Genomic DNA, 26,627 nt, shown 5'->3' with positions numbered 1-26,627 from the left:
CAAATTTGTAGATGGTATTTGAGCTATGCCTAGCTACATAGTCATGGGTAGAGAGAGAGTAGAGCAGTGGGCTAAGCACACACCCCTGAGGTGCACCAATGTTCACACACAGTAAGGAGGAAATGTTATCACCAACCTGCACAGATTGTGGTCTTCCAGTTGGAAAGTCGAGGATCCAATTGCAGAGGGAGGTTCAGAGGCCCAGGTTCTGCAACTTCTCAATCATGATTGTAGTAAATCATGATGGTACTAAATGCTGAGCTATTATTGATGAACAGCATCCTGACGTAGGTGTTTGTGTTGTCCAGGTGGTCTAAAGCCATGTGGAGAGCCATTATGATTGTGTCTGCCTTTGACATATTGTGGCAATAGGCAAATTGTAATGAGTCCAGGTCCTTGCTGAGGTGGGAGTTTCGTCTAGTCATGACCAACCTCTCAAAGCATTTCATCACTGTCGATGTAAATGCTACTGGGCGATAGTCATTAAGGCAGCTCACATTATTCTTCTTAGGCACTGGTATAATTATTGCCTTTTTGAAGCAAGTGGGGATTTCCGCCTGTAGCAGTGAGAGGTTCTATGTTCTATGTAAGACATGAAATCTGCCCTGAGGGGAATTTTGATGGGCTTTGGCTGTTGAGAAATTTGGCTATAGTTTTTCCTTCGTCAAATAGTCTTTATGCAGTGTTAATTATAGCCAATACTAGAAGGCTGCAGGCACTCCAGAATCATCAAACTCCAGCATCTTAAGAAAGTTTAAAAGGGTTTTGTGTTTAATAAGTGTATATTATGTATACATAAATAAAAAGTGTTGCATCTTTAATAGGAAAGTGTCCTTATGTACAACACTACTACTGTGACACAAGCCATTTTAAATGTAGGGAATGCTCAGCAAGTCATGTTGCACTAGTGGAGAGATGAATTGAGATAATATTTCAGTCTGATTAGCTTTTCACCCAAACTGAAAAATCAATGATTTGAACTGTTAAACTCTGTTATTCTCCCTGAAGATGTTGCCTAACCTGCCTAGTATTTCCAATATGTTGTGCTTTATTTCTGACATCCAGCAGCTGTAGAACTCTGCTTCTGTGTGCCTGTAGGTACAGGTGATTTCAATATCAAGCCACAGCCTGTCACTGGATTAACGTGAGCTGAAATTACATGCCAGATATAATTACATCTGAAATCACTTCAGATCTAGTTTCCATTCATATTCAATATGGGCTGTGTACTGATGTTAAACTTGAACACAGAATGCTCCAGTAATTTGTCAGCAACTCAGTTATTTATTTTGCATGTAGTTAATAAAATAATCACATCCTGTACTGCACAAGCCTCATTTTTCACAAATGAAATGGTTATTTCTGTGTATCACTCCACCTTTCATTAGCATCTCGATTGTATTTTTAAATACTTTTTGCCTCAAACAATCAGACTTTCTGCTCCATTACCCAAAAACGTCAGAAGAATATTGCATCAATTTTGTTTGTATGTCGGCTTCAAGATCACGTGTACGCTAATTTATTTCTACTATTTTTAAGGATCTATTACTGTCCATTGATAGATAAGTAATTAGCTTAGCATCCAAGTTAATTGAATGTATGTAATGTGCCATTTCAAACAACTTCTGGCCCCACCATTAATTTATGTAATATCTACATTTTGTATCTGCAGAGCTCCAGCTCTGAGATTACTACAAAGTGAGAAATAAAGCCATGAAGTAGTCTGTTGTGCAGAATATTTAATTGTTTTTGCTGCACATAAAACTAGCTTTACAAGTTAACTGGGAGAGGCATGGTTGGCCATAAAGTTCATGTAGAAATTGTTAAGTTTCAAATGGAGAAGCAGCCTGCCCCCATCAATATCTTTGAGATAAAGGTGCAGGTCAAGTGGATACCACCTGCTGCTTCCAAATTAATCCATCATCAAGGACACAGGGTGGAGAAGGATTAAGGGGAGATTTCAGACTAACATCAGGAAGCGTTTCTTTACACAGTGAGTTGTGGACACATGGAACAAACTACCTAGTTATGTCGAGAGTAGTACCTTAGAGACTTTCAAATCTAAACTTGTTATTTCAACACAATGTGTGAATAGGACTTTGGTAAGCTTTGTTGGGCCAAGTGGCCTGTTCTTGTTAAAAACTTGGTAATGTTCTAATTACCCGGAGGTACAGCTTGTAAATGACATGGTTGATCTATACAACAGTAGTCACCTGCTCTTCTGAAGGAGTCTTTCCCACTGTGATAATCAACATGGTGAAAGCTATTCACCGTAACATGTTAAAAATACACATTTGTTTTCTGATGAGTTTATTTTAATTTGTATGCAATCAATCTACAAAGGATTTCAAGCTCATACTTCAAAAGAGACTTTAATTGCTTGGGTTCCTCTTTAATATTAAATCTTCTACTTCTACCTGACTAGAGAATGAAAATGTGATTTTAATGACTACGCCTTACCATAAGAGGAAGTTGAACTCAAGGTCTCTCTTAAAATCTGGGATAAGTTTTTTTTAATCATCAGAATTAACTGGTTATTACGGTTGCATGTTCAGGCACTGAGACAAACATCAAATGCTGTTGGAAGGTCATCACCCCAGTGAAAGACACCCTTTTGCCTGTCTGGAACTTGGTCTTCCGGCACAGTGAGATGTCTGTAAGAGAACGTTGCCAGTTGGCAAGTTCCCAGGCAGCAGGATTACATGCTGAAGAGGGATGCATTATAGCTGGGTGCAGCCAAAGAAAAGGCTCTGTGGGGAAGGACCACAGTCTAAGCTCTATCCACTACAGGATGTGGAGGGGCTAAGTTGGGTGAGAAAGCCTCGCAAGCAATGAACATCAGCTCAAGGGGGTCACATCAGTGGCAATAATGCTATGTTTTTTTTAAGTTAACACTTCTGGATGTGATGACCATAAATGTAGCAGTTTTGCACTTTTTTGGTGTATATTTTTATTATGAGTGAAGTTTATATTTGAAATATAAAAGGAGTCAAGGCAGCGCTCTGATACATATTGATTTCCCATTCTACCCAGACCTTGCGTTGAATTTTCACCTGGTACTGCTTGTTTATGACATGGCTACTCTGTGTTACGTCATGTGAGTGACTGACCTTCCTACAGAGTGCTTTCCCACACTGAAGCAAGCAACGTGCTTGAGGACGGGATTGACAAAACTCTCATCCATCTATTCTGGGAAATAATGGAGTGCACCCTTGCTGATGGCTCATAAGGGAACTAAACCAAGACTGGCCAATTTTCATCAAAGTTATGTCACTCGGGGTGTCCTAGTGTAAAAGTAATTTCCCTGCATCGATAGACAAACAGTACAATCGATCTATAGCTTCAGAATTTAACATAGGAAACCCCCATATTGGGTATAATATGTAAATTGTTTGAACTCTGATTTCATCCTGAGCTAATGCCATAAATTTTTCTCTGTAGCTTCTCACGACACCCATTTGAGGAGGTCTTCCAGAAAATGGCAAAAAAATACCCAAAGGAAAATGTGTTTTATGAATCTATTATGTTTTAACTCTGTCCTATTTCCATCCTACATACTAGCAAGTGAAAGCTTGTATAGTATAAATTATAATCTTGGGTTTCCAAGACGGCACTGGCGACATATGGCGATGTTTTGCGGGCATTTCAAAAAATACTAGATATATTTCTTCTGAACTAATAGCATTTTACCACAGTTATAGTATCTCATGGGTTTGTTTTTTGCTAATATCAGCTGTTTCGGGGCGAATCCTGCTACTCCGCATTTCAAAGACACTGGATGGTTCATTGTGATTTTAGATTTAACAAGCATTGTTGAGTCTCCAGTGCCTTGCATTGATTATTCTTCATTTCAGAACTTCGTCAGCTTATTTGGGTAGACTGTTTAGTGTAGACTGCATCACAGCTAAACTCAGACTTGTTTTCATCCATATACTCACTGCTTTGTATAGAGGTTTTGAATAATGATAAGTAGCAGGAAACCAGAATGCTAATTATTCCTTTCCGTCTTAGTATACAGTGGGGTGAGCTATTTCCCTCACAGTTCCAGTGAACCAAATTCAATCCTGATTCCTGTTCTGCCTATCTGCATGGAGTTGCTCCTCATGACTGTATGGGTTTAATCCAGAGGCACTGACTTATTTTCACATCCCAAGGACATGCAGCTTAGTAGGGTAATTGGCCACTGGAAGTTGTCCCTGGTTGAGTGGTAGAATCTGGGGTTGTTAATGTGGTTATGGCAAGAATAAAATTGGATTAGCACTACTGAATATTTGATGCTTGATGTTGACTTGATGGACTTAAAGGACTCTTTCTGTCTTATGCTGTACTGTAAATGTGATATCACCATTAGCATTCCAACTTATGGTATTCATTGACTGTCAATCATGATAGAAAAGAAGACCATCCCAAATAACTGCAGTTTAACCAATAATTTTATAGAGTTACTTAGATGTATGGGTTCTGTATTTGATAAAATGTTCCTGGCGTTAGGTTTTATCCATTAGCCAGCCTCTCCTGGCATTTGGTTCACCTCTTTGGCCATTACTTTCATGTTAATGTTGAGGAATTTCTGAAAAGATGTCTGTAACTGCCTGCCAACCTTCTGCTATTTTATCTCTTTCCAACTCCAGTAGTCCATATTCTCTAATGACAGTTTTGTACTATTGTCAGTTAGCATTAATCCAAATTATTCACTGAAAGTCTTTGCATGTATTATAGCTCTAAGGTGCTTCAAATCCTTGCAAATTGTTTCATTTTTTTTCTGCATGTTTTAAAATTCTCACGTAGCTATAAGCCTTCGATTTACAACTGTTTTAATTAATCTGTATCACGGATGAAGCTGCTAAAGATTTTTCAATACCTCTTAAAATATTCACATTGACCACAAAAGAAAATTCTTCAGGAGAACTTGTTGCCAAGTGGGAAATATATCCAGTGTTGCAGTTGACTGATTCTGGGCGATAAAGCAAATCAAATTGATTGACAGGACAGAAGCAGCGCTTCAGAAACACACCTTTCACCATCGACCACAAAAAAATGTCAATCTTTGCTAATATTGCAACTGTCTGGCAAAGGTAAAGGTGTTGATATCTTCCTTTTCATGATTAACCATTAATATTATTATTAATAAAATTGATCTGAGAAATCATCGTGTGGCACTGAGTCCCAGTGGAAAAATCTCAACTCATTTCTAGTTTGCTCTTGGACAGAAAATGATCAGCAGCTGACAATTTCTGTCTCCATAGTACACCCTATTGATGCCTTAGTATACTCTAACCTGGAACTGGGAGACTGTTTACAAAAGCACACAGTAAATGAAACTAGATAATGCACAGCTGCTGAATCAGATCTCTGTAGCCCTGCCATGTCTAGTCATGAATGGCAGTGGACAATTAATGGGAAGAAGGAACTTCAAGACCGTGCATATCCTCCCTGATGGGTGCTGTATGCGTGAGTGCCTAGTTTCACCCCATTCTGCACTATCTTTCATCTGTGGCAGACCTGTTTATTAGCATCTTGACTGACAAGCCATCATGCAGAAAAAGCAGGAAGGAAGTTGAGAATGGTGCTCCACATTACATCTGCAATCAAAACCTCTAGCAGTTGATGCTGATATTTGCAGTTTGCTTGCAGTTTTTTAAGTGGTGAAGATCATTTTCACTTTGCATTCAGGTGGGCAGAATCTAAACTGCAAATCAGGAGGGAGCTGCTTGACTAGAGGAGGTAATAGAGGACTTTCCTCAAGGTGAACAGTAAAGAGATCCTGTCGTACTTACAAAGATTCGATTTGTTTTCTTTCTTGTCGCTGGTCACAATTGTGCAAAATGAGGTTGTGAATTTGTGTCTGATGTTTCTTCTCACCATGTTTTAACACATTGACAAGAATTGTGGCCTTCCAAGACCTTTTTTTAAAATTAATAAATGGTCCCTCCAACTTTTGTCAATCTGAGATAACAACGTGATTGGATTGGACAATATTCTGTGGATGGAATCAAGGGAATAGAAGGTTTTCAATTTGTAGACTATTTGGAAATAATGAAACATCTGTACTTTGAACTTTGTAAGTCTGGGGTTAATTTTCTTGTCTTTTTATTGTTTCTACCAGGACCTATGTGAATCTCCGCAGCTGTTTGTAAATGGAATCAGTTCACACGATTTAAACCAAGGGGATCTGGGGAATTGCTGGTTTGTAGCTGCTTGTTCCTGTTTAGCTCTTCGGGATGGTCAATGGCAAAAGGTGAGAACTTTGTTTAAATCATGAAGTTACTTAAACCTTTGAAGTATGCAATGTTATTTAACAGTGCATTAGTCTTTTCTCAAGATTAAACCTGAAGTTATAATTTTGTCAGGTGGTTCTTCAGCAGAGTGGAATACTGAATGATGATTATATGACATTATAATCATATTTACACATTATATTAACTTGCAATTTGCTAGAACAAATCACTTTGACATTAAATTATTCATTTCTCACAGCTGACAACCGCTTTCATTTTCCTCATCTCGTCCTCTTCTGATTGCTTCTTATTCATTGTTAAATGTGTCACAGCTGCATTGAATGTGGAAATACAGATGGCCAGTGCATTATTAATAGAACACTAATAGATGTTAGACAAAGAATATGAGACAGGAATAGCTGACAGCATAAACTGTAACAGAGGAATTGAGCTTAAATGCTGTTGCGGGAGTGGGGTGGCAAGTAAATTAAGCAGAATGAGACATCTGTCCAGCATTTACTTATCTCTCTGGGTCTAGAGTCACACTTGACACAGGTCAGCTTCTGACAGTGTTCAGAAGAATGTGAGAACTAGGAACAGCAGTAGCCATTTGGCCCATCGAGCTTTCTCTGTTATTCAATAACATCATGGTTGATCTAACTTTTCTCAAGTCCACTGGCAATGCAAATACGATGTGTGAGAATTTCCTTGCCTCTGATGCGCTAGCATAAAAATGGAGCAGGATTTCAAAAACTGCAGCAAGATACACACAGTGACTACTTTGTTAGGTATCTCCTGTACCACTGAAGATCTTTTCCTTTTTAGAGGGAGCTATCAACTCTTTCACACCCAACCCATTCAGCCAATATCCTTTGTAGACTTCCCCTTTTTCCACCTACACTCAGTTGTCACTTTTTTAGGTATCACTTATACCTGATAAAGTAGCCACTGAGGGTATGATCGTGGTCTGTTGCTGTTGTAGCCCATACACTTCAAGGTTCAACATAACACCATGTCCATAAGATATTGGAGCAGAATTACACCATTTAGCCCATCAAGTCTGCTCTGCCATTTCATCATGGCTGATCTATTCTTCCTCTCAGACCCAATCTCCTGGCTCCCACCCCCACCATCCCTTCATGCCCTAACCAATCAAGAAACTATCAATCTCTTAAATATATATGTTACGTCCGTAGCCCCCTCCTTTGTGAGAATCGCAAGATCACTGTTGGGTTGGGTCAAGGGGCCCAGGAAATGAGAGAAGAGACGAGCAGACTGGCTCGTTTCCCCGGCGATGTAAAGCTACGGGACATGGCCATTGTCTCTTGGTGAACGCCCTCAGGCAAAGTGGGCTGGTTGAGGGAGAGAGTGCACACCCCCAACCTGATTGACATCTACGGCCCTGCGAATCAGGATAAAAGAGGGTCTGTAGGAACAGCCCCTCAGACGCACCAGAAGAAACGTTAAGTGACCATGTAACAGCAGGAAGTCATCTGAAGGAGGCCACGTGCATTCAGTTCTGTTGCTGGAATTGGTGTCTGGAACCACGGAAAATGGCTTTTAGCTAACAACGGGGAACCCACTCCCCTGACTCAACGGATTGGCATCGTAAAAGACCTGGGCAAATTTAAAACGCCTCGCTCTTAAACCCAAAAATGCTGCAGCTTGAACGAAATAACAGTGACTGTTATCTTTCCATCGGACAGTATATTATCCCCTAGACAACGATAGAGCTATTTCTTATTGGTTATTATTATACCCGCACTTTTAGATTAAGTATTGATGACGTATATTATCTGTATGTTTGCATTAATCTTATTTTTGTGCCCTTTATCAACAAATACTTTTTAAAAATAGTACAATCAGACTTCAATGGACCTCTCTATCTTTGCTGGTAAGTGATCCAGTTACGGGATTTCGTAACAATACATAAAGACGTCCTCCACAGCTGCCTATAGCAATGAATTCCACAGATTCAACACTCACTCCCTGGCTAAAGAAATTCCTCCTCATCTCTGTTCTAAAAAGACACCCCTCTATTCTGAGGCTGTGTCCTCTGGTCTTAGACACTTCTAACATAGGAAACATTCGCTTCACATCCACTCTATCAAGGCCTTTCAGCATTCAATAGGTTCCAATTGGGTCACCCCTCATTATTTGGAATTGCAATAAAATTAGGGTCAGAGCCATCAAATGTTCTTCATATGACAAGCAGTTTAATCCTGGAATCATTATTGTGAACCTCTTTTGATCCTCGACCAGTTTCAGCGCACCCTTTCATAGATAAGGGACCCAAAACTGTTCTCAATACTCCAAGTGAGGCCTCACCAGTGCTTTATAAAGTCTCAACGTTTCATTCTTGCTTTTATATTCTAGAAATTAATGCTAACATTGCATTTATCTACCTCACTAAAGACTCAACCTTGGAAATTAACCCTTTGGGAATTGTGCATAACAACTCCCAAATCCTTTGCACCTCAGATTTTTGTATTTTCTCTCCATTTAGAAAATAGTCAACCCTTTTATTTCTTCTACTAAAGTGCATGACCGTTCACTTCCTGGTACTGTATTCCATTTACCACTTCTATGTCTATTCTGATAATCTGTCTAAGTCATTCTGTAGCCTCTCTACTTCCTCAAAACTGCTGCCCCACCACCTACCCACGTAAGAAGAATTGGTTCCAACACAGACCTCTGTGGAACACCACTAGTCACCAGCAGCCAACCAGTAAAGGCTCACTTTATTCCCACTCTTTGCTTCCTGCCAATCAACCACTGCTTGTCCATGCTAGAACCTTTACTAAAATACTATAGGATCATAGCTTGTTTTAGAGCCTCATGTGTGGCACCTTGACAGAGGCCTTCTGAATATCCAAGTACACAATATCAACCAATTCTCCTTTCTCTATCCTGCTTGTTATTCCTCCAAAGAATTCCAATAGATTTGTCAGGCAAGATTTTCCCCTTGAGGAAACCATGCTGACTACGGCTTATTTTATCATATGCCTCCACGTACCCTGTTACCACATCCTTAACAATTGATTCCAACATCTTCCCAACCTCTGACATCAGATAAACTGGTCTATAGTTTCCTTTCTTCTGCCTCTCTCTGTTCTTGAAGAGTGGAGTGACAGTTGCAATTTTCCAGTCTTCTGGAACCATCCCAGAATCTAGTGATTCCTGAAAGATCAATAATATTGCTCCCAACAATCTCTTCAGCCACCTTATTCAGAACTCTGGTGGGTACACCATCTGGTCCATATGACTTATCAACTTTCAGGACTTTCAGTTTTGCAAGAACCTTCTCCCTAGTAATGGTAACTTCACACACTTCATGTGCTCTCTGCGGCTTTTATGTTGGCTTTGACTTCTCTTGTTAGTCACAGTTGTATCGACTTGCCTTTAGAATATTTCTTCATCTTTCTACCCTGTGCTTTCAAAATTGTTTCCAGGAATTCCAGCCATTGCTGCTCTGCTGTCATCCCTGCCAGTGTTCTTTTCCAATCAGTTCTGGCCAACAACTCGCTGGTGCCTCTGTAATTCCCATTACTCAACTCTAATATTGATACATCTGACTTCAGCTTCTTCTTCTCAAATTTCAGAGTGATCATATTATGATCACTTCCCCTTAAAGCTTCTTTTACCTTAAGCTCTCTAATCAATTCCAGTTCAATGCACAATACCCAATCTAGAATAGCTGATCCCCTAGTGGGCTCCACCACAAGCTGCTCTAACAAGCCATAGAACATAGATCATAGAAACCCTACTGCACAATACGGGCCCTTTGGCCCACAAAGTTGTGCTGAACATGTCCTTACCTTAGAACTACCTAGGCTTACCCGTAACCCTCTTTTTTTTCTAAGCTCCATGTAACCATCCAAGAGTCTCTTAAAAGACCCTATCGTTTCTGCCTCCACCACTGCCGCCAGCAGTTCATTCCACGCACTCACCACTCTCTGCATTAAAAGCTTACCCCTGATATTTCCTCTGTACCTACTTCCAAGCACCTTAAAACTATGCCCTCTCGTGCTAGTCATTCCAGCCCTGGGAAAAAGCCTCTGACTACCCACACGATCAATGCCTCTTATTATCTTGTACACCTCTATCAGGTCACCTCACGTCCTTTACCATCTCTTAATTATTCTAGAAATGCCCCATCTTGGAATCCAGAACCAAACTGATTTTCCCAATGTACCTGCATACTGAAATTCCTCATGACTATCGTAACATTCCACTTTTGGCATGCATTTTCTATCTCCAATGTAACTTATGGACCACATCATTACTACTGTTTGGGGGTCTGTATACTACTTCCATCAGGGTATTTTTTTACCCTTGCCGTTCCTTAATTCTATCCACAATGATGTCACCTCTTTCTAATAATTTGATTTAATTTTTTTATGAGTAAAACCACACCACCCCAACTGCCTTCCTGCTTGTCCTTTTGATGCAATGTGTATCCTTGGACATAAAGCACCATGCTATAATCTTTCAAGCATGTCTCAGTAATACTTGTCAGTCTGTAACTGTGCTACAAATTAATTGATCTCATTCTGTATCAAATATAAGACCTTCAGTTCTGTATTCACCCTTGTAGATTTTGCCTGCCTTTTATTCTGCAACTCATCCTGTTGACCACAATTTTGCCCTATCATCAGCCTCTCCTTGCTATGATTCTGACTACACATTGCCTTTGTTTGTAAACCATCTGCATCATCTTCAGCTCTATTACTCTGGTTCCTGATAGTCTTCTGCACACCATGGTTGTATTGCCTTGTTATTAAAGTTAATGTTACCCTCCTGTCAGCTTGGACCAGTCTAGCTATTGTCCTCTTGCCTGTCAATAACAAAACATTTTGCCCACAGAACTACAACTCACTGGATGTTTTTGTTTTTGCACCATTCTCTGTAAACTCTAGTGATTGTTGTGCATGAAAATCCCAGGAGATCAGCAGTTCCTGAGATAGTCAAATCATCCTGCCCGGCACCAACAATCATTCCACGGTCAAAGTCACATGGATCACATTTCCTCCCCATTCTGATGTCTGGTCTGAACAATTGAATCTCTTGGCCATGTCTGCGTGCTTTTATGCATTGAGTTGCAGCCACATGATTGGCTGGTTAGATATTTGCATTAATGAGCAAATCCACAAGTATACCTAATAAAGTGGTCATTAAGTGTGCCAAGCACAAACTATGGGTGCTGTATTGTTTTCGGTGATATTGAGAGAGCTTACCTGAAACAATTGTTGAGTATCTGCTTATTAAGTTTATAGGAATCTCAATAGACTTTTGCCAGATAGAACACCTGCTGGTACTTGCTGGTCTTTGGAGATATTTGGAAAATCACCTAAGACTATATTTGTTCTTTGACTGGGCAAGTGTATGGAGCCTTCACTCTGGGAACGCCATGACGCCAGGTATATTTAGGGCTACAAGCTCTATTTCTTGATTAATATAAATGCCCTTGGCTTCAAAGAGAATGGAATAAAAAAAAAGAATTATTTGAAACACATCTTTTCAGTGCAAAATTATTAGCAAAAATTAGGATGAACCTGAATGGGAAACAAAATAAAATTATAAACATGAGATTCTACAGATGCAGGAAATTCAGAGCAACACACACAAGATACTGGAAGAACTCAGCTGGTCAGGCAGCATCAATGGAGAATAAACAGTTGACATTTTGAGCTGAGACCAATCAAGACCCTTTAGTTTCAAGAAAACTATCACTGTACTTTATAGCTTAAAATGGTTGCAAAGTTTATATTTAACCAATGGTAAATAATTTCTCCTTGGTGATTTCAGGTCATCCCAGACTGGAAGAAGCAGGACTGGGACTCAAAAAATCCAAGTAATTATGCAGGCATCTTTCACTTCCGGTTTTGGCGCTTTGGTGAATGGACTGACATTGTGATAGATGATCGTCTTCCAACATTGAATGGCAAGCTCCTGTTCTGTCACTCGAACTCCAAGGAAGAATTCTGGAGTGCATTATTGGAGAAGGCATATGCAAAGTAAGATGGCGCAACCATCACCAATTCCATTGATAGTGAAATGTGTGGAGACTTGCAGATTACCTGTCCCGTGTGCCGTTGTCCAATTGTTTTGGGACCCTGGAATTTATTGAATATCACGTAGTCCCATTGATCATGACATGTTTGTCAGATTGGTCATAATATTACTAAATCTTTTATTAGGTCTCATTCTCCCACTTCTGTGAACATTGATCATTTGCTTTGTATTCCAGAACAGCAATTTAAGAGTTGAAGTTCTGTGGTAATGAATAGTTTCTGGTCTCAAAGGAAACTCATTAAATTATTCAATTTTTACTGTTATCAGGACATGATTCATGGGATCTATTTGAAAATGAAGGAGTTGAAAGCTTGCAACAAGCATATATATGCACGGATTTCATATATTTACACTAGAGCCTTTAGACACATTGGAATTGATTTATTATTGTCACATGTACTGAGATAGAATGAAAAGCTTTTGTGTGCTGTTCATACAGCACATTGAGGTAGAACAAAATAAAATAATAACAGAAAACAAAATGAAGTTCAACAACTACAGAGAAGGTGCAGTGCAGCTAAGGTGCAAGATCATAACAAGGTAGATTGTGAGGTCTTATGGTACTAGAGAACCATTCAATAGTCTTACAACAGCAGGATAGAAGCTGTTCTTGAGCCTGGTGGTATTTGCTTTCAGGTTTCTGTATCTTAGAGTCATAGACTCATAGAACAGTACAACACAGGATCAGGCCCTTTGATCCATCTAATCCATGCCAAACTATTAATCTGCCTGGTCCATTGACTTGCACCGGGACCATAGCCATGTACTAATTCATCCATGTACAATCCAAATTTTTCCTAAACGGTGAAATCTAACATGCATCCACTACTCCAACACTCATTCACACTCATTCCACACTCTCTCAGCACCCTTTGACAGAAAGAATTCCTCATCATGTTCCCCTTAAACATTTCCCTTTTCACCTTTCCTGTGACCTCTAGTTCTGGTCTCACCCAACCTCAGTGGAAAAAGCCTGCTTGCATTTACCCTGTCTGAACTCTCATAATTTTGTATACTTCTATCAAATCTCCTCTCGTTCTCCTACACTCTAGGGAATAAAGTCCTAACGTATTCAACCTTTCTCTATAACTCAGGTTGCAAGTCCTAACAACATCCTTGTAAATTTTCTCTTCACTCTTCCAACCTTATTGACATTTTCTGCCTGATGGAAGAGGTAGAGCCAGCAGATGACAGATATCATGAATGGTGGCAAACTTCCAAATTGTGCATGGAAACTTGCACAGGGAGAAAGACAGGTACAATACAATATGGAAGACCATGACACATAGGAGCAGAATTGGGCCATTTGGCTCATCGAGTCTGTTCTGCAGAAGTACTTAAGTATAGAAAATCCAAAAGTAAAATCTGAATGGGTGAAGCTAAGAAATAGCACGAGGTAGAAAAATACTAGGAACAGTACGTATAGAACGCACAACCCCCCCCCCCCCCCCAAAATAATTAATTTGAGTATGGTATAAATCAAGAAACTTGATATCCAAGCTGCGATAATTACAGGGGACTTTAACATGCACATAGCTTGTCCAAAATAAATCGGTAATAAGTTATTGAGGATGTATTCATGGAGTTTACAAATAACATATTTTTCCAATCAGTATCTTGAGAAACCAACAAGAACACAAGTTAGTTCAGATTTAAAATTGTGTACTGGGAGAAGTTTAACAGATGATGAGGTAGTTTAGGAACAATGGTCATAGTATGATAGCATTTCATATAAGGTCACTAGACACTAGATACTAGAATACTACAGCACAGTACAGGCCCTTCAGCCCTCGATGTTGTGCCGACCCATATCTGCCTAAAAAGAATGTACTAAATCCACACTACCCCGTAAACCTCTATTCTTTCATCCATGTGCCTGTACAAGACGCTGTAAAATACCCCTAATGTTTTAGCCTTCACCACCATCCCTGGTAAGTCATTCCAGGCACCCACAACCCTCTGTGTGTAAAAAAAAACAGCAACTTATCCCAATGTCTCCCCTAAACTTACCTCCCTTAACCTTGTACATATGCCCTCTGGTATTTGCTATTCATGCCTTGGAAACAGGCGCTGGCTATCCACCCTATCTATGCCTCTCATAATCTTGTAGACCTCTATCAAGTCCCCTCTTCCTTCTATGCTCCAAAGAGAAAAGTCCCAGCTCTGCTGACCTTGCCTCATAAGACTTGTTTTCCAATCCAGGAAACATCCTGGTAAATCTCCTCTGCACCCTCTCCATAGCTTCCACATCCTTCCTATAATGAGGTGACCAGAACTGAAAACAATACTCTAAGTGGGGTCTCACCAGAGATTTGTAGAGTTGCAACATGACCTCTGTACTCTTGAATTCAATCCCCCTATTACTGAAGCCTAGCATCCCATAGGCCTTCTTAACTATCCTGTGCATTGACCTTGAGGGATGTATGGATTTGAACCCCAAGGTCCCTCTGTTCATCCACACTCTTAAGTAACCAACCTAATGTTCTGATGTAGGTTTTCATCCCAGATGTCAAAAATTCCTCTCATTGTGGAATTCCATTGTGTTCTTGCTTACAGGCTGGCGGGTTGCTATGAAGCTCTGGATGGAGGAAATGCGGGCGATGCCATTGTTGATTTCACTGGTGCAGTGGCAGAAACCATTGACGTGCAGAATGCCAACTGTGCAGAAACCAAATACAGTTACGTGAAGCTATTTGAGAAGCTGTCAAAGGTGTACAAGCGAGGAGGGATGATTAGCTGTTCCATCCATGTATGTCCCTCTTTTCTGTCTGATTTCTGTAATGTGAATTACTTGAGTTTTAGTTCAAGAGTCGAGAAGTGGTATTGCGGCTTTATTAAGCTCTATTTAGATGGCATCTGGAGTATTACATTCAATTCTGGTCACCCCATTACAGAAAGGATGTTAAGGCTTTGAACATTTGTTATAAGGAGAAGTTGGACAAAATTAGGTTGTTTTCTCTGGAACAACGGAGGTAGAGGCTTATGAGAAGCAGTCAGGATCTTTTTCTCCAGGGTTGAAATGTCAAAAAATGGAAGACATGCATTTAAGCTGAAAGGGGGCAAAATCAAGGGAGACAGACAGGGCAATTTTGTTACACAAAGTGGTGGGAATATGCTCCCTGGGATGATGGTGGAGGCAAATATGCTAGAGGCATTCATGTAAACGTGCATGAAATAGACATTGCGTAGGCAGAAGGGATTAGTTTAGTTGGGCATTTGATCAAACTTACTGTAGGATTTTGGACAGATGATGGCTCTCAGAAAATAATCATAGAATTGCAGTCCATACTTTCTTGGAACGTATTCTAGCAGTCATTCTGCATATACAGGTATGTTATATATTTGAATTGGATTTTTAAAATGTTACTATAGCCCGGGAAAAAAAAGAAATTCTTAGCTACTCCTGCCTGTGTGCTCTCACGTTGATTGGAAAATTGTCATCCTTAAGTAAAATACTAATCAAGATACTTTGAGAATAAAATTTGGCAAGTCAGTTTGCAGCTGTATAAAACTTTGGTGAGCCCATTTTTTTGGAGTATTGTGTGCATTTCTGTTCTCTCCAGTACAGGAAGAATGTGAAGGTTTCAGAGAAGGTGCAAAGGAGGTTCACCAGGATGTTCAAACAACAACACACACAAAATGCTGGTGGAACACAGCAGGCCAGGCAGCATCTATAGGGAGAAGCACTGTTGACGTTTTGGGCCGAGACCCTTCGTCAGGACTAACTGAAAGGAAAGATAGTAAGAAATTTGAAAATAGAGGGGGGAGGGGGAATGCAAAATGATAGGAGAAGACTTGAGGGGGTGGGATGAAGCTAAGAGCTGGAAAAGTGATTGGCGAAAGTGATACAGAGCTGGAGAAGGGAAAGGATCATGGGACGGGAGGCCTCGGGAGAAAGAAAGGGGGGTGGGGGGAAGCACCAAAGGGAGATGGAGAACAGGCAAACAACTAAATATGTCAGGGATGGGGTAAGAAGGGGAGGAGGGGCATTAATGGAAGTTAGAGAAGTCAATGTTCATGCCATCAGGTTGGAGGCTACCCAGCCGGTATATAAGGTGTTGTTCCTCCAACCTGAGTTTGGATTCATTTTGACAATAGAGGAGGCCATGGATAGACATATCAGAATGGGAATGGGACATGGAATTAAAATGTGTGGCCACTGGGAGATCCCGCTTTCTCTGGCGGACAGAGCGTAGGTGTTCAGTGAAACGGTCTCCCAGTCTGTGTTGGGTCTCACCAATATATAAAAGGCCACACTGGGAGCACCGGACACAGTATACCAAACCAGCCGACTCACAGGTGAAGTGTCGCCTCACCTAGAAGGACTGTCTGGGGCCCTGAACGGTGGTGAGGGAGGAAATGTAAGGGCAGGTGTAGCACTTGTTCCGTTTACAAGGATAAGTCCCTCCTTCTTACCCCATCCCTGACATATTTAGTTGTTTGCCTGTTCTCCATCTCCCTCTAGTGTTCACCCCTTCTCCTTTCTTTCTCCCGAGGCCTCCCGTCCCATGATCCTTTCCCTTCTCCAGCTCTGTATCACTTTCGCCAACCACCTTTCCGGCTCTTAGCTTCATTCTACCCCCTCCAGTCTTCTCCTATCATTTCGCATTTCCTCCTTCCCCCCCCCCCACTACTTTCAAATCTCTTTCTATCTTTCCTTTTGGTTAGTCCTGACGAAGGGTCTTGGCCCGAAACGTTGACAGCGCTTCTCCCTATTGATGCTGCCTGGCCTGCTGTGTTCCACCAGCACTTTGTGTGTGATGCTTGAATTTCCAGCATCTGCAGATTTCCTTGTGTTCACCAGGATGTTGTCTGGTTTGGAGAGTATTGGCCATAAAAGGGAGATTGGGCAAATATGGGTTGTTTACTCTGGAGGCTGAGGGGTGACTAGACAAACATGAAATTCTGAGATGTGTAGATAGAGTAGCTAAAGTCTGCCTCCCGGGTGCAAATCTCAGATACTAGACATCATAAATTTTAAGGCAAGAGGTGAAAAGTTTGAAGATTTTTAATCAGCAAGTGGTAGGTACCTGAGACACAATGCCAGGGGAAGTGGTGGAGGCAGATATAATAGCAGTGCTTATGAGGTGTTTACTCAGACACACGAACAGAGGGAATGGAGAGGGATATGGACCATGTGCAGGCAGACGTGTACATTTTAACTTGGCATCACATATCATGAGCTGAAGGATTGTTCCTGTGCTGTGCTGTCCTTTATTCTGCATTGATCGTGTGGATAGCCAGAGGCTTTTTCCCAGGGCTGAAATGGCTAACATGAAGGGGCATAGTTTTAAGGTACAGGGCGATGTCAGAGGTAAGTTTTTCTACACAGAGAGTGGTGGGTGTGGGGAATGCATTGCTGGTGATGGTGGGAGAGGCAGATAAAATAGGGTCTTTCAAGACACTCTCAGATGGGTACATGGAGCTTAGAAAAGTAGATGGCTATGCAGTAAGGAAATTCTAGGCAATTTCTAGAGTAGGTTACATGATCGGCACAACATTGTGGGCCGAAGGGCCTGTAATTGCTGTAGATTTCTATGTTCTACGTTCTATATCGATAACACACAAAATGCTGGAGGAACTCAACAGGCCAGGCAGCATCTATGGGGTTAAAAAAAAAAGCACAGTTGATGTTTTGGGCCAAAACCGTTTGGCAGGATTGGAGAAAAAATGCTAAGGAGTAGATTTGAAAGGTCGGGAGAGGGAAGAGAGAACCATAAGGTGATAGGAGAAACTTGGAGGGGGAGGGATGAAGCAAAGAGCTAGGAAGTTGATTGGTGAAAGAGACAGAAGGCCATGGAAGGAAGTTAAAAAAAGGGGGTGGGGGAGGAGCACCAGAGGGAGGTGATGGGCGGGTAAGGAGATAACATGAGAGAGGCAAAAGGGGATAGGAAATGGTGAAGAGAGGCTGAGGCATTACTGGAAGTTTGAGAAATCGATGTTCATGCCATCAGGTTGGAGGCTACCCAGCCGGTATATAAGGTGATGTTCCTCCAACCTGAGTGTGGCCTCATCATGACAATAGAGGAAGCCATGGATTGACTAATCGGAATGGGAGTGGGAAGAGGAATTAAAGTGGGTGGCCATTGGGAGATCCTGCTTCTGCTTGTAGGTGCTTGGCGAAGTGGTCTCCCAATCTACGTCGGGTCTGACTAATAAAGGAGGTCACTCTGGGAGCACCGGACACAGAACATGACCCCAACAGGCCGACAGGTGAAGTGTCACCTCAGCTGGAAGGACTGTTTGGGGACTGCTTGTATTGCTCTATCTCTCCGACTATATCAGATTCAGGTTTAATATCACTGGCATATGTTGTGAAATTTATTAACGTTGCAGCAGCAGTACAATACAATACATGATAAATAAATAAATCTGAATTAGAGTGTGTGTGTGTATAACTATACACACACAATAGTTAAATTAAGATAAATAGTTCAAAAACCAGAAATTTAAAGAAAGTAATGAGGTGAGATTCATGGGTTCAATGTCCATTTGGATATTGGATGACACAGGGGAAGAAGCTTTTCCTGAATCACTGAATGTGTTCTTTCAGGCTTCTGTACCTCCTTCCTGATGGTTACAAAGATAAGTGGGCATGTCCTGGGTGGTAGGGGTCCTTGATGATGGAAGCTGATTTTCTGAGGCACCACTCCTTGAAGATAACCTTGGATACTACAGAGGCTAGTGATGCACCATCAACAACTCTCGGAGACGTGAGGCGAGATATCAGCTTTCATTGGCTGGAAGAAAGAACAAGCAGCAATTGACCACCACACTACATCCTGGAGACTGAGGCCGGGGCTGTGTCTCCAATCGCCTTTATACCGGGATCTGTGGGAGGAGCCACAAGAGCAGTCAGCGGGGGGCGTGTCCAAACAGGTATATGTAGTTCACCACAGCTAGTACCCACGATGGAGCTGACTAATTTTACAACTCCCTCCAGCTTGCTATGATCCAGTGAGGTAGCAACCCCTCCCCCCCAAACCAGGCAGTGATGCAACCTTTCAGAATATTTTCCACAGTATATCTGCAGAGGTTTTCGAATGTTTTAGGTGGCAAACCAAATCTTCTCAAACTCCTAATGAAATCTAACCACTGCCTTGCATTCTTTATAGCTGCATCAATATGTTATATAGCTATATAACATATATAAATTATATATATTTCAATTTAATAATGAACAGTTACTTTACAGTCCATTGTATTTCACATAATGGATGAAAAAAATGTCCATGATAGAACAGATACATGGCGCTTTAGACACCATGGCTTCTGTGCCATAAGCAAACTTTATAACACTGAAGAAATGTTTGCAGAGCAATGAGGCAGAAAATTATATCCTAAAGTATTTCCTTCTAATTGGATTCTTAGATTATTTAATCCTATCCACCGAGAAAGGGGCATTTAAGGTCCTCTTGTTAAATGGAGATACATTTTCCTTTTAGACTATGAATAGAAGCTAAGGAAAATGCACTAATCTCTCTCCAAAGGAGTCTTGATACAAAAATCACCCAGCTGAAATCAAAGTTGATGACCTCTTGAGCTATTTAGCCAGTTTTGATTGCTCTTGGAAGATACGCTTGACTGCCCACTCACTGATCCATCACAATTGATATATCTTCACATCTGTACTGTGGTATGGCTCAATTCAGTCATGCAACTGTGGCTCCCACTGCAGGTGAACACAGAGAACACGACTCTAGTTGTACCAATTCTGGAATCTAGTTGAACTGTCAGTGAATGCCTGCTCTAATCGTAACTGTTCAGCTGTATTTAAAACCATAACCAATCAGGGAGTACTTGTGTGCTGAAAGAGTTCAGACCTTTCAGTGGGTTGTAAACTTCATTTGACCTCATGAAATTACATCAAATGTTAGAAAAACTCTAGTGAAGAAAATGATAGTTGCATATGTTAGTTGATTTGTGAACCTTTGTTTATCTGGATAGAGCTTTTTGACATAATATCAAAGTTAAATCTTGTAAATTATCCAGTCGAATTTTTGTCCTTTGACACTGCTTATTGTTTAATCTCAACCATGGCATGATATCTCTGTTATCCATCTTTGATTAAATATCCTTATGTAGGATTAGGATAGAAAGAAAGTTAAACAGAAAAACATATTCAAGAACTGTAAGGCAAATTAAAAACATAAAAAGCCATTGAGAAACAAGAGCTTTTGTGAGGGCATTTGGGGATATTAAGGAAATCAAGAAGTGAAAAGGTTAGTGCTAGGAATGGCACTGAGATGAATGAGCAACACTGAGTTACCGTGTACCTACAGTAAATGCAATACACTTTTATTTTTAGCAAATCACTGATAAATGAACAATGTCCTCTTGTATATTTATAGGACAGAGTTAACAAGAAAGTGATAACCAGCAAGTTGCATGGACTGAAGACAGACCATTCATATTCTGTGACAAACGTGCAAAGAGTCCGTCTGGGTAACACTCAGGAAAAAGTGTTCATGATCAAAATGAGGAACCCTTGGGGTAAAGTTGAATGGCTGGGCCCTTGGAGTGATAAGTGAGTAATAAACATTATCAGTTCATAAATTAAATGAGAAACTAGATTGGAGAAGTCTAAATAGGTTGGCCTTTTTGTTTGAGATGGGGTAATAGAAAATGGTCTTCTCTCACATGCATTTAATACAAGATGCATCACTGTATGTGTTTTGTTTCCTGTATCCAAAATTCAGGTAATTAAGTTTTATAGTTGCAGTATGGCAATGTAGATATTACATCACGGGAGATGAAGATCCAAGTATCCAGACTGCTGATGGAGAGAAATGATTTCAAATTTAAATTCAAATGAGTAATTAAATCTAGGTGAATAATGGCTGGGGTCACCCATCCTGAAAAGACACCGCCCAGAAAAAGGCAATGGCAAACCACTTCTGTAGAAAAATTTGCCAAGAACATTCATTGCCATGGAAAGACCATGATCGGCCACTTCATAAGACATGGCACATAACGATTCAATGAACGAAGTTGTACAGGAGTAGTACTGTTGCAAAATCTAGTGTAACTGGAGATGCAAGAGACTGTGTTTGTTATAAACACACTGACTCTCTCACTACTTTGAATACACCTTCTCCAAACCAGCCTCTATCCCTTTCTGTCAGTTTCTTCATTTCAACCATGAGGCTTTCCACTCTAGGATATCTGGTGTCCTTCCTTATATGAACTATGTGGTTGATTGAGCCCTAACTCACTTTTCCTCCATTTCCTGGACTTTTGCTTTCAGACCTTCCCCTATAGACAGAACAGAAATAGAACTCTCTTGGTCCTCATCTCTCTCTCTCCTCCAGCCTCTTCCCTTCCCCTCTCGCCAGTTTCTGCCTCCCGTTGGGGCCACTCTCCCTCTGAAAATGACTAACAAGAGAAGATCTGCAGATACTGGAAATCAAAGCAACACATACAAAATGCTGGAGGAACTCAGAGGGCCAGGGAGCATCTATGGAAAACAGTACAGTCAACGTTTCGGGTCAAGACCCTTCAGCAGGACTCCTGGATTGTTCATCACTGCCCCACCCCCACCCCTTCCCATCCTCTGGCACTTTACATTGCAACCAGAGGAGTTGCAACACTTGTCCCTACACCTCCTTCCTCACTGTCAAGTAGAGACATTAACAGCACTTCCAGGTCAGGCAAAGAATCACACACACCACCTCGAACCTTGTCTACTACATTTGATGCTGTCAATGTGGCCTCCTCGACATCAGTGAGACCAATTATTTATAGTTCTGCAGAACAATTGTGTTCTCTCTGCAATGACCTTCTTGAACAACATGTGCAAGATGCTGGAGGAACTCAGCAGGCTAGGTGGCATCTGTGGAAAAGGGAGAACAGTTGATGATTTGGGGCGAGACACTTCATCAGGGTCTTGATCTGAAGGTCAACCATTCCTCTGCCCCAACAGATCCTGCCTGTTTGCTGGGGTTCTCCAGCAATTTGTTTTTTTTTTGCAATACAACTGGGCTTCATAAACACTTAAAGTATTTGTCTGATTTTTCTAGTTCACAAGAATGGAAGAAAGTGACAAAAAAGGAATGCAAAAGAATTGGCGTTGATGTTATGAATGATGGCGAGTTCTGGTAAGTCAATTCATTGTTTGTACGTTGCCTCTAGACTACCCTGAAGTAGTTTCTAAATGCAGAGGGACGGGGTGCTGGAAGCTCCGTTGGAAGTCAAAGGAGAGAGTGTCCAAGGTGGGGTCAGGGTAGAGAAGAACAGAACCAGCTGGGGGAGTAATTGAAATTTCCACCCCTCCACCCCCCCCCATGCCACCTCCTGTTCCCCCTGCCCCCAGCAACGCCATCTCCCCCAGTCCCCCTACTGCAACACTTATTTCTTCTCTCACACCTGTGTAGACAAAGGGAGATAGAAAATGATTTAGACTCCCCTTCTGAGGAATCCCGTAGACTGACAAATAAGAGAATCTCTTTTGAATTACCTTTGGAAATTTTTGAAATAATTACTGATAGTGTATAGGTAATGTTCTGACAAACTATGCATTAAAAATACCATAAGTAATTTATACTTATCCAAATATTTAGACCTTGGTTTAACCACTTCTTCTGCAACACCTCCACTGTCAACCCTCAGTATGAACTGGAATGTCTATTTATACAAAGCATTCCTGTAGTTGGCTCTGGACACACAACAAAGAGCTAAGTGTTCCCATTCAGTGTCGGATAGCCAGATTTAAATGGTGTTAAAGGCTATTAAATTTTCCTTCAATTATCCTTTCAAAACTCAGTTTACAGTTTCTGACTGTTACTACAAATTCGAGGTGAAGAGTTAATTTAATGTACAACACAGTGACAAGATCATTCGGAAATTATTCAGAGGCATCAATATCAGACTTCCACAAAGGAGAGGACATTCCTGGAAAAGGCACGGCTGATGGTGGCTGAGTGATTATAATTGGTGACGCTCAAAAAGACAGAAAGAACGAAACAGAGTTCTTGTACAACAATAGGACACGAGAAGAATTTGGAAAAAGAAATGATTGAGTTTAAAATTCTTGAGGTAAACAAGAACACTGATACATCATGAGAATGCTTGGTGCTTTCAATAAGTAGTTCACATTGATACACTTGAAAGTGTTCTTCAAAACTCAAGCTTTATTGGTTAACATGGAAACATAGAAAACAAACAGCACAATACAGGCCCTTCGGCCCACAAAGCTGTGCCAAACATGCCACACACACACACACACACTCTTAATCATCTTATACACCTCTATCAGGTCACCTCTCATTCTCTGTCGCTCCAAGGAGAAAAGGCTGAGATCACTCCACCTATTCTCTTAAGGCATGCTCCCCAAACCAGACAACATCCTTGTAAATCTCCTCTGCACCCTTTCTATGGTTTCCACATCCTTCCTGTAGTGAGGCAACCAGAGCTGAGCACAGTACTCCAAGTGGGGTCTGACTAGGGTCCTATATAGCTGCAACATTACCTCTCAGTTCTTAAACTCAATCCCACGATTGATGAAGGCCAATACATGATATGCCTTCTTAACCACAGAATCAACCTGCATAGCAGCTTTGAATGTCTTATGGAATCGGATCCCAAGATCCCTCTGATCCTCCACACTGCCAAGAGTCTTGCCATTAATGTTATATTCTGCCATCATATTTGACCTACCAAAATGAACCACCTCACACTTATCTGGGTTGAACTCCATCTGCCACGTCTCAGCCCAGTTTTGCATCCTATCAGTGTCCCATTGTAACCTTTGACAGCCCGCCACACTGTCTACAACAACCCCAACCTTTGTGTCATCAGCAAATTTACTAACCCATCCCTCCACTTCCTCATCCAGGTCATTTATAAAAATCACAAAGATTAGGGGTCTCAGAACAGATCCCTGAGGCACACTACTGGTCACCGGCCTCCATGCAGAACATGACCCATCTACAACCACTCTTTAATTTCTGCAGGCAAGCCAGTTCTGGATCCACAAAGCAATGTCCCGTTGGATCCCATGCCTCCTTACTTTCTCAATAAGCCTTGCATGGGATATCTTATCAAATGCCTTGATGAAATCCATATACACTACATCTACTGTTCTTCCTTCATCAATGGGTTTAGTCACATCCTCAAAAAATTCAATCAGGCTCATAAGGCACGACCTGCCTTTGACAAAGCCATGCTGAATATTCCTAATCATGTAATGCTTCTTCAAATGTTCATAAATCCTGCCTCTCAGGATCTTTTCCAACAATTTATCAACCACTGAATTAAGACTCACTGGCCTATAATTTCCTGGGCCATCCCTACTCACTTTCTTGAACAAGGGAACAACATCCGCAACCCTCCAATCCTCCGGAACCTCTCCCATCCTTTTTAATGATGCAAAGATCATTGCCAGAGGCTCACCAATCTCCTCCCTCCCCTCCCACAGTAGCCTGGGATACATCCTGTCTGGTCCCGGTGACTTATCCAACAATGCTTTCCAAAAGCTCCAGCACATCCTCTTTTCTTAATATCTACATTCTCAAGCTTTTCAGTCCATTGCAAGTCATCCCTAGAATTGCCAAGATTCTTTTCCACAGTGAATACTAAAGCAAAGTATTCATTAAGTACCTCCGCTATTTCCTCCGGTTCCATACACACTTTTCCATTGTCACACTTGATTGGTCCTATTCTCTTACGTCTTATCCTCTTGCTCTTCCCATCTTGTAGAATGCCTTGGGGTTTTCCTTAATCCTGTCTACCAAGGCCTTCTCATGGCCCCTTCTGTCTCTCCTAATTTCATTCTTAATCTCCTTCCTGCCAGCCTTATAATCTTCCAGATTCATATCATTACCTATTTTTTTGAACTTATCATAAGCTCTTCTTTTCTTCTTGACTAGATTTGTAACAGCCTTTGTGCACCAGGGATCTTGTACCCTACCATCCTTTCCATGTCTCATTGGAACGTACCTACTCAGAACCCCACACACAAATGCCCTGAACATTTGCCACATTTCTTCAATACATTTCTCTGAGAACATCTGTTTCCAATTTATGCTTCCAAGTTCCTGCCTGATAGCTTCAGAGTTTCCATTACTCCAATTAAATATTTCCCTAACTTGTCTGTTCCTATCCCTCTCCAATGCTATAGTAAAGGAGATAGAATTGTAATCACTATCTCCAAAATGCTCTCCCACTGAGAGATCTGACACCTGACCAGGTTCATTTCCCAATACCAGATCAAGTACAGCCTCTCCTCTTGTAGGCTTATCTATATACTGTTTTAAGAAACATTCCTGAACACACCTAACAGACTCCACCCCATCTAAACCCCTCACTCTAGGGAGATGCCAATCAGTTTTTGGGAAATTATAATCTCCCACCACAACAACCCTGTTGTTCTTACTCCTTTCCAGAATCTCCCTATCTGCTCCTCGATGTCCCTGTTACTATTGAGTGGTCTATATAAAAAAAACACCCAGGGGTGTTATTGACCTCTTCCTATTCCTAACTTCTATCCACAAAGACTCTGTGGACAGTCCCTCTGACTTCCACCTTTTCTGCAGCCATGACACTATTTCTGATCAACAGTGCCGCGACCCCACCTCTTTTGCCTCCCTCCGAGTCCTTTCTGAAATACCTAAAGCCTGGCAGTAGAAATAACCATTCCTGCCCCTGCACCATCCAAGTCTCTGTATTGGCCACAACATCATAACTCCAAGTGCTAACCACGCTCTGAGCTCATCCGCTTTATTCATGATACTCCTTGCATTAAAATAGACACATCTCAAACCATTGGACTGAGCTCGTCCCTTCTCTATCACCTGCCTATCCTCCCTCTCGCACTGTCTACAAGCTTCCTCTATTTTATTAACATTATGGTTCACAGTTTTATACTGGTGAGAATTGGGTAAAAAATGTTTTACTTCTTAAAAATTGAAAAATGACAAAGTTCATTCCCAAATTTGAAATCATTGAATATTCTGTACTTTGTATCTGAACATACGCTTCCAATTTAAAATTAAATCATATTCTGCAGAGCTAGTGGTGTTCAGAAATTTTTGACATCTACTTGATTTACTGAGATCTTTTTTCAATTCCCTTCAAGTTTGTTGATATGGAAGCTCAGAGAGATACGGGATGAAAACATCATCAGCCATTCATTTAAGTTAACCCTACATAAATCCCATTTTTTATTCTCCCAACACTTTTTCACAAACTACACCCAGATTTGTTAGGACATATAAGGAAACCCGGGCAGTCAAAGAGAGAGCATGTAAACTCCACAGACAAACCTTCATCACTAGAACTGTGTGGCAGCATCTGTACCATCTGTTCTACTGTCCTGCCCATATCTTGTAATGTTAA

The 26,627-nt window shown here is 41.1% G+C and overlaps 1 protein-coding gene across 2 annotated transcripts in view; it reads left to right on the top strand.

Moving 5' to 3' along the window:
- LOC132398004 (calpain-5-like) overlaps nt 1-26,627 on the top strand; it is a 223,603-nt gene that overhangs the window by 137,993 nt on the left and 58,983 nt on the right. For both annotated transcript variants that reach the window (XM_059976880.1, XM_059976881.1), the window contains exons 3-7: nt 6,107-6,238; nt 12,027-12,235; nt 14,850-15,042; nt 20,645-20,820; nt 22,313-22,390. In XM_059976880.1, the coding sequence (XP_059832863.1) occupies nt 6,107-6,238; nt 12,027-12,235; nt 14,850-15,042; nt 20,645-20,820; nt 22,313-22,390 (788 nt within the window). The remainder of the gene's footprint in view (nt 1-6,106; nt 6,239-12,026; nt 12,236-14,849; nt 15,043-20,644; nt 20,821-22,312; nt 22,391-26,627) is intronic.

The sequence above is a fragment of the Hypanus sabinus genome, chromosome 8 (assembly GCF_030144855.1).
Source record: "Hypanus sabinus isolate sHypSab1 chromosome 8, sHypSab1.hap1, whole genome shotgun sequence".
NCBI lineage: Eukaryota > Metazoa > Chordata > Chondrichthyes > Myliobatiformes > Dasyatidae > Hypanus > Hypanus sabinus.
This window is presented reverse-complemented; position numbering and strand designations above follow the sequence as displayed.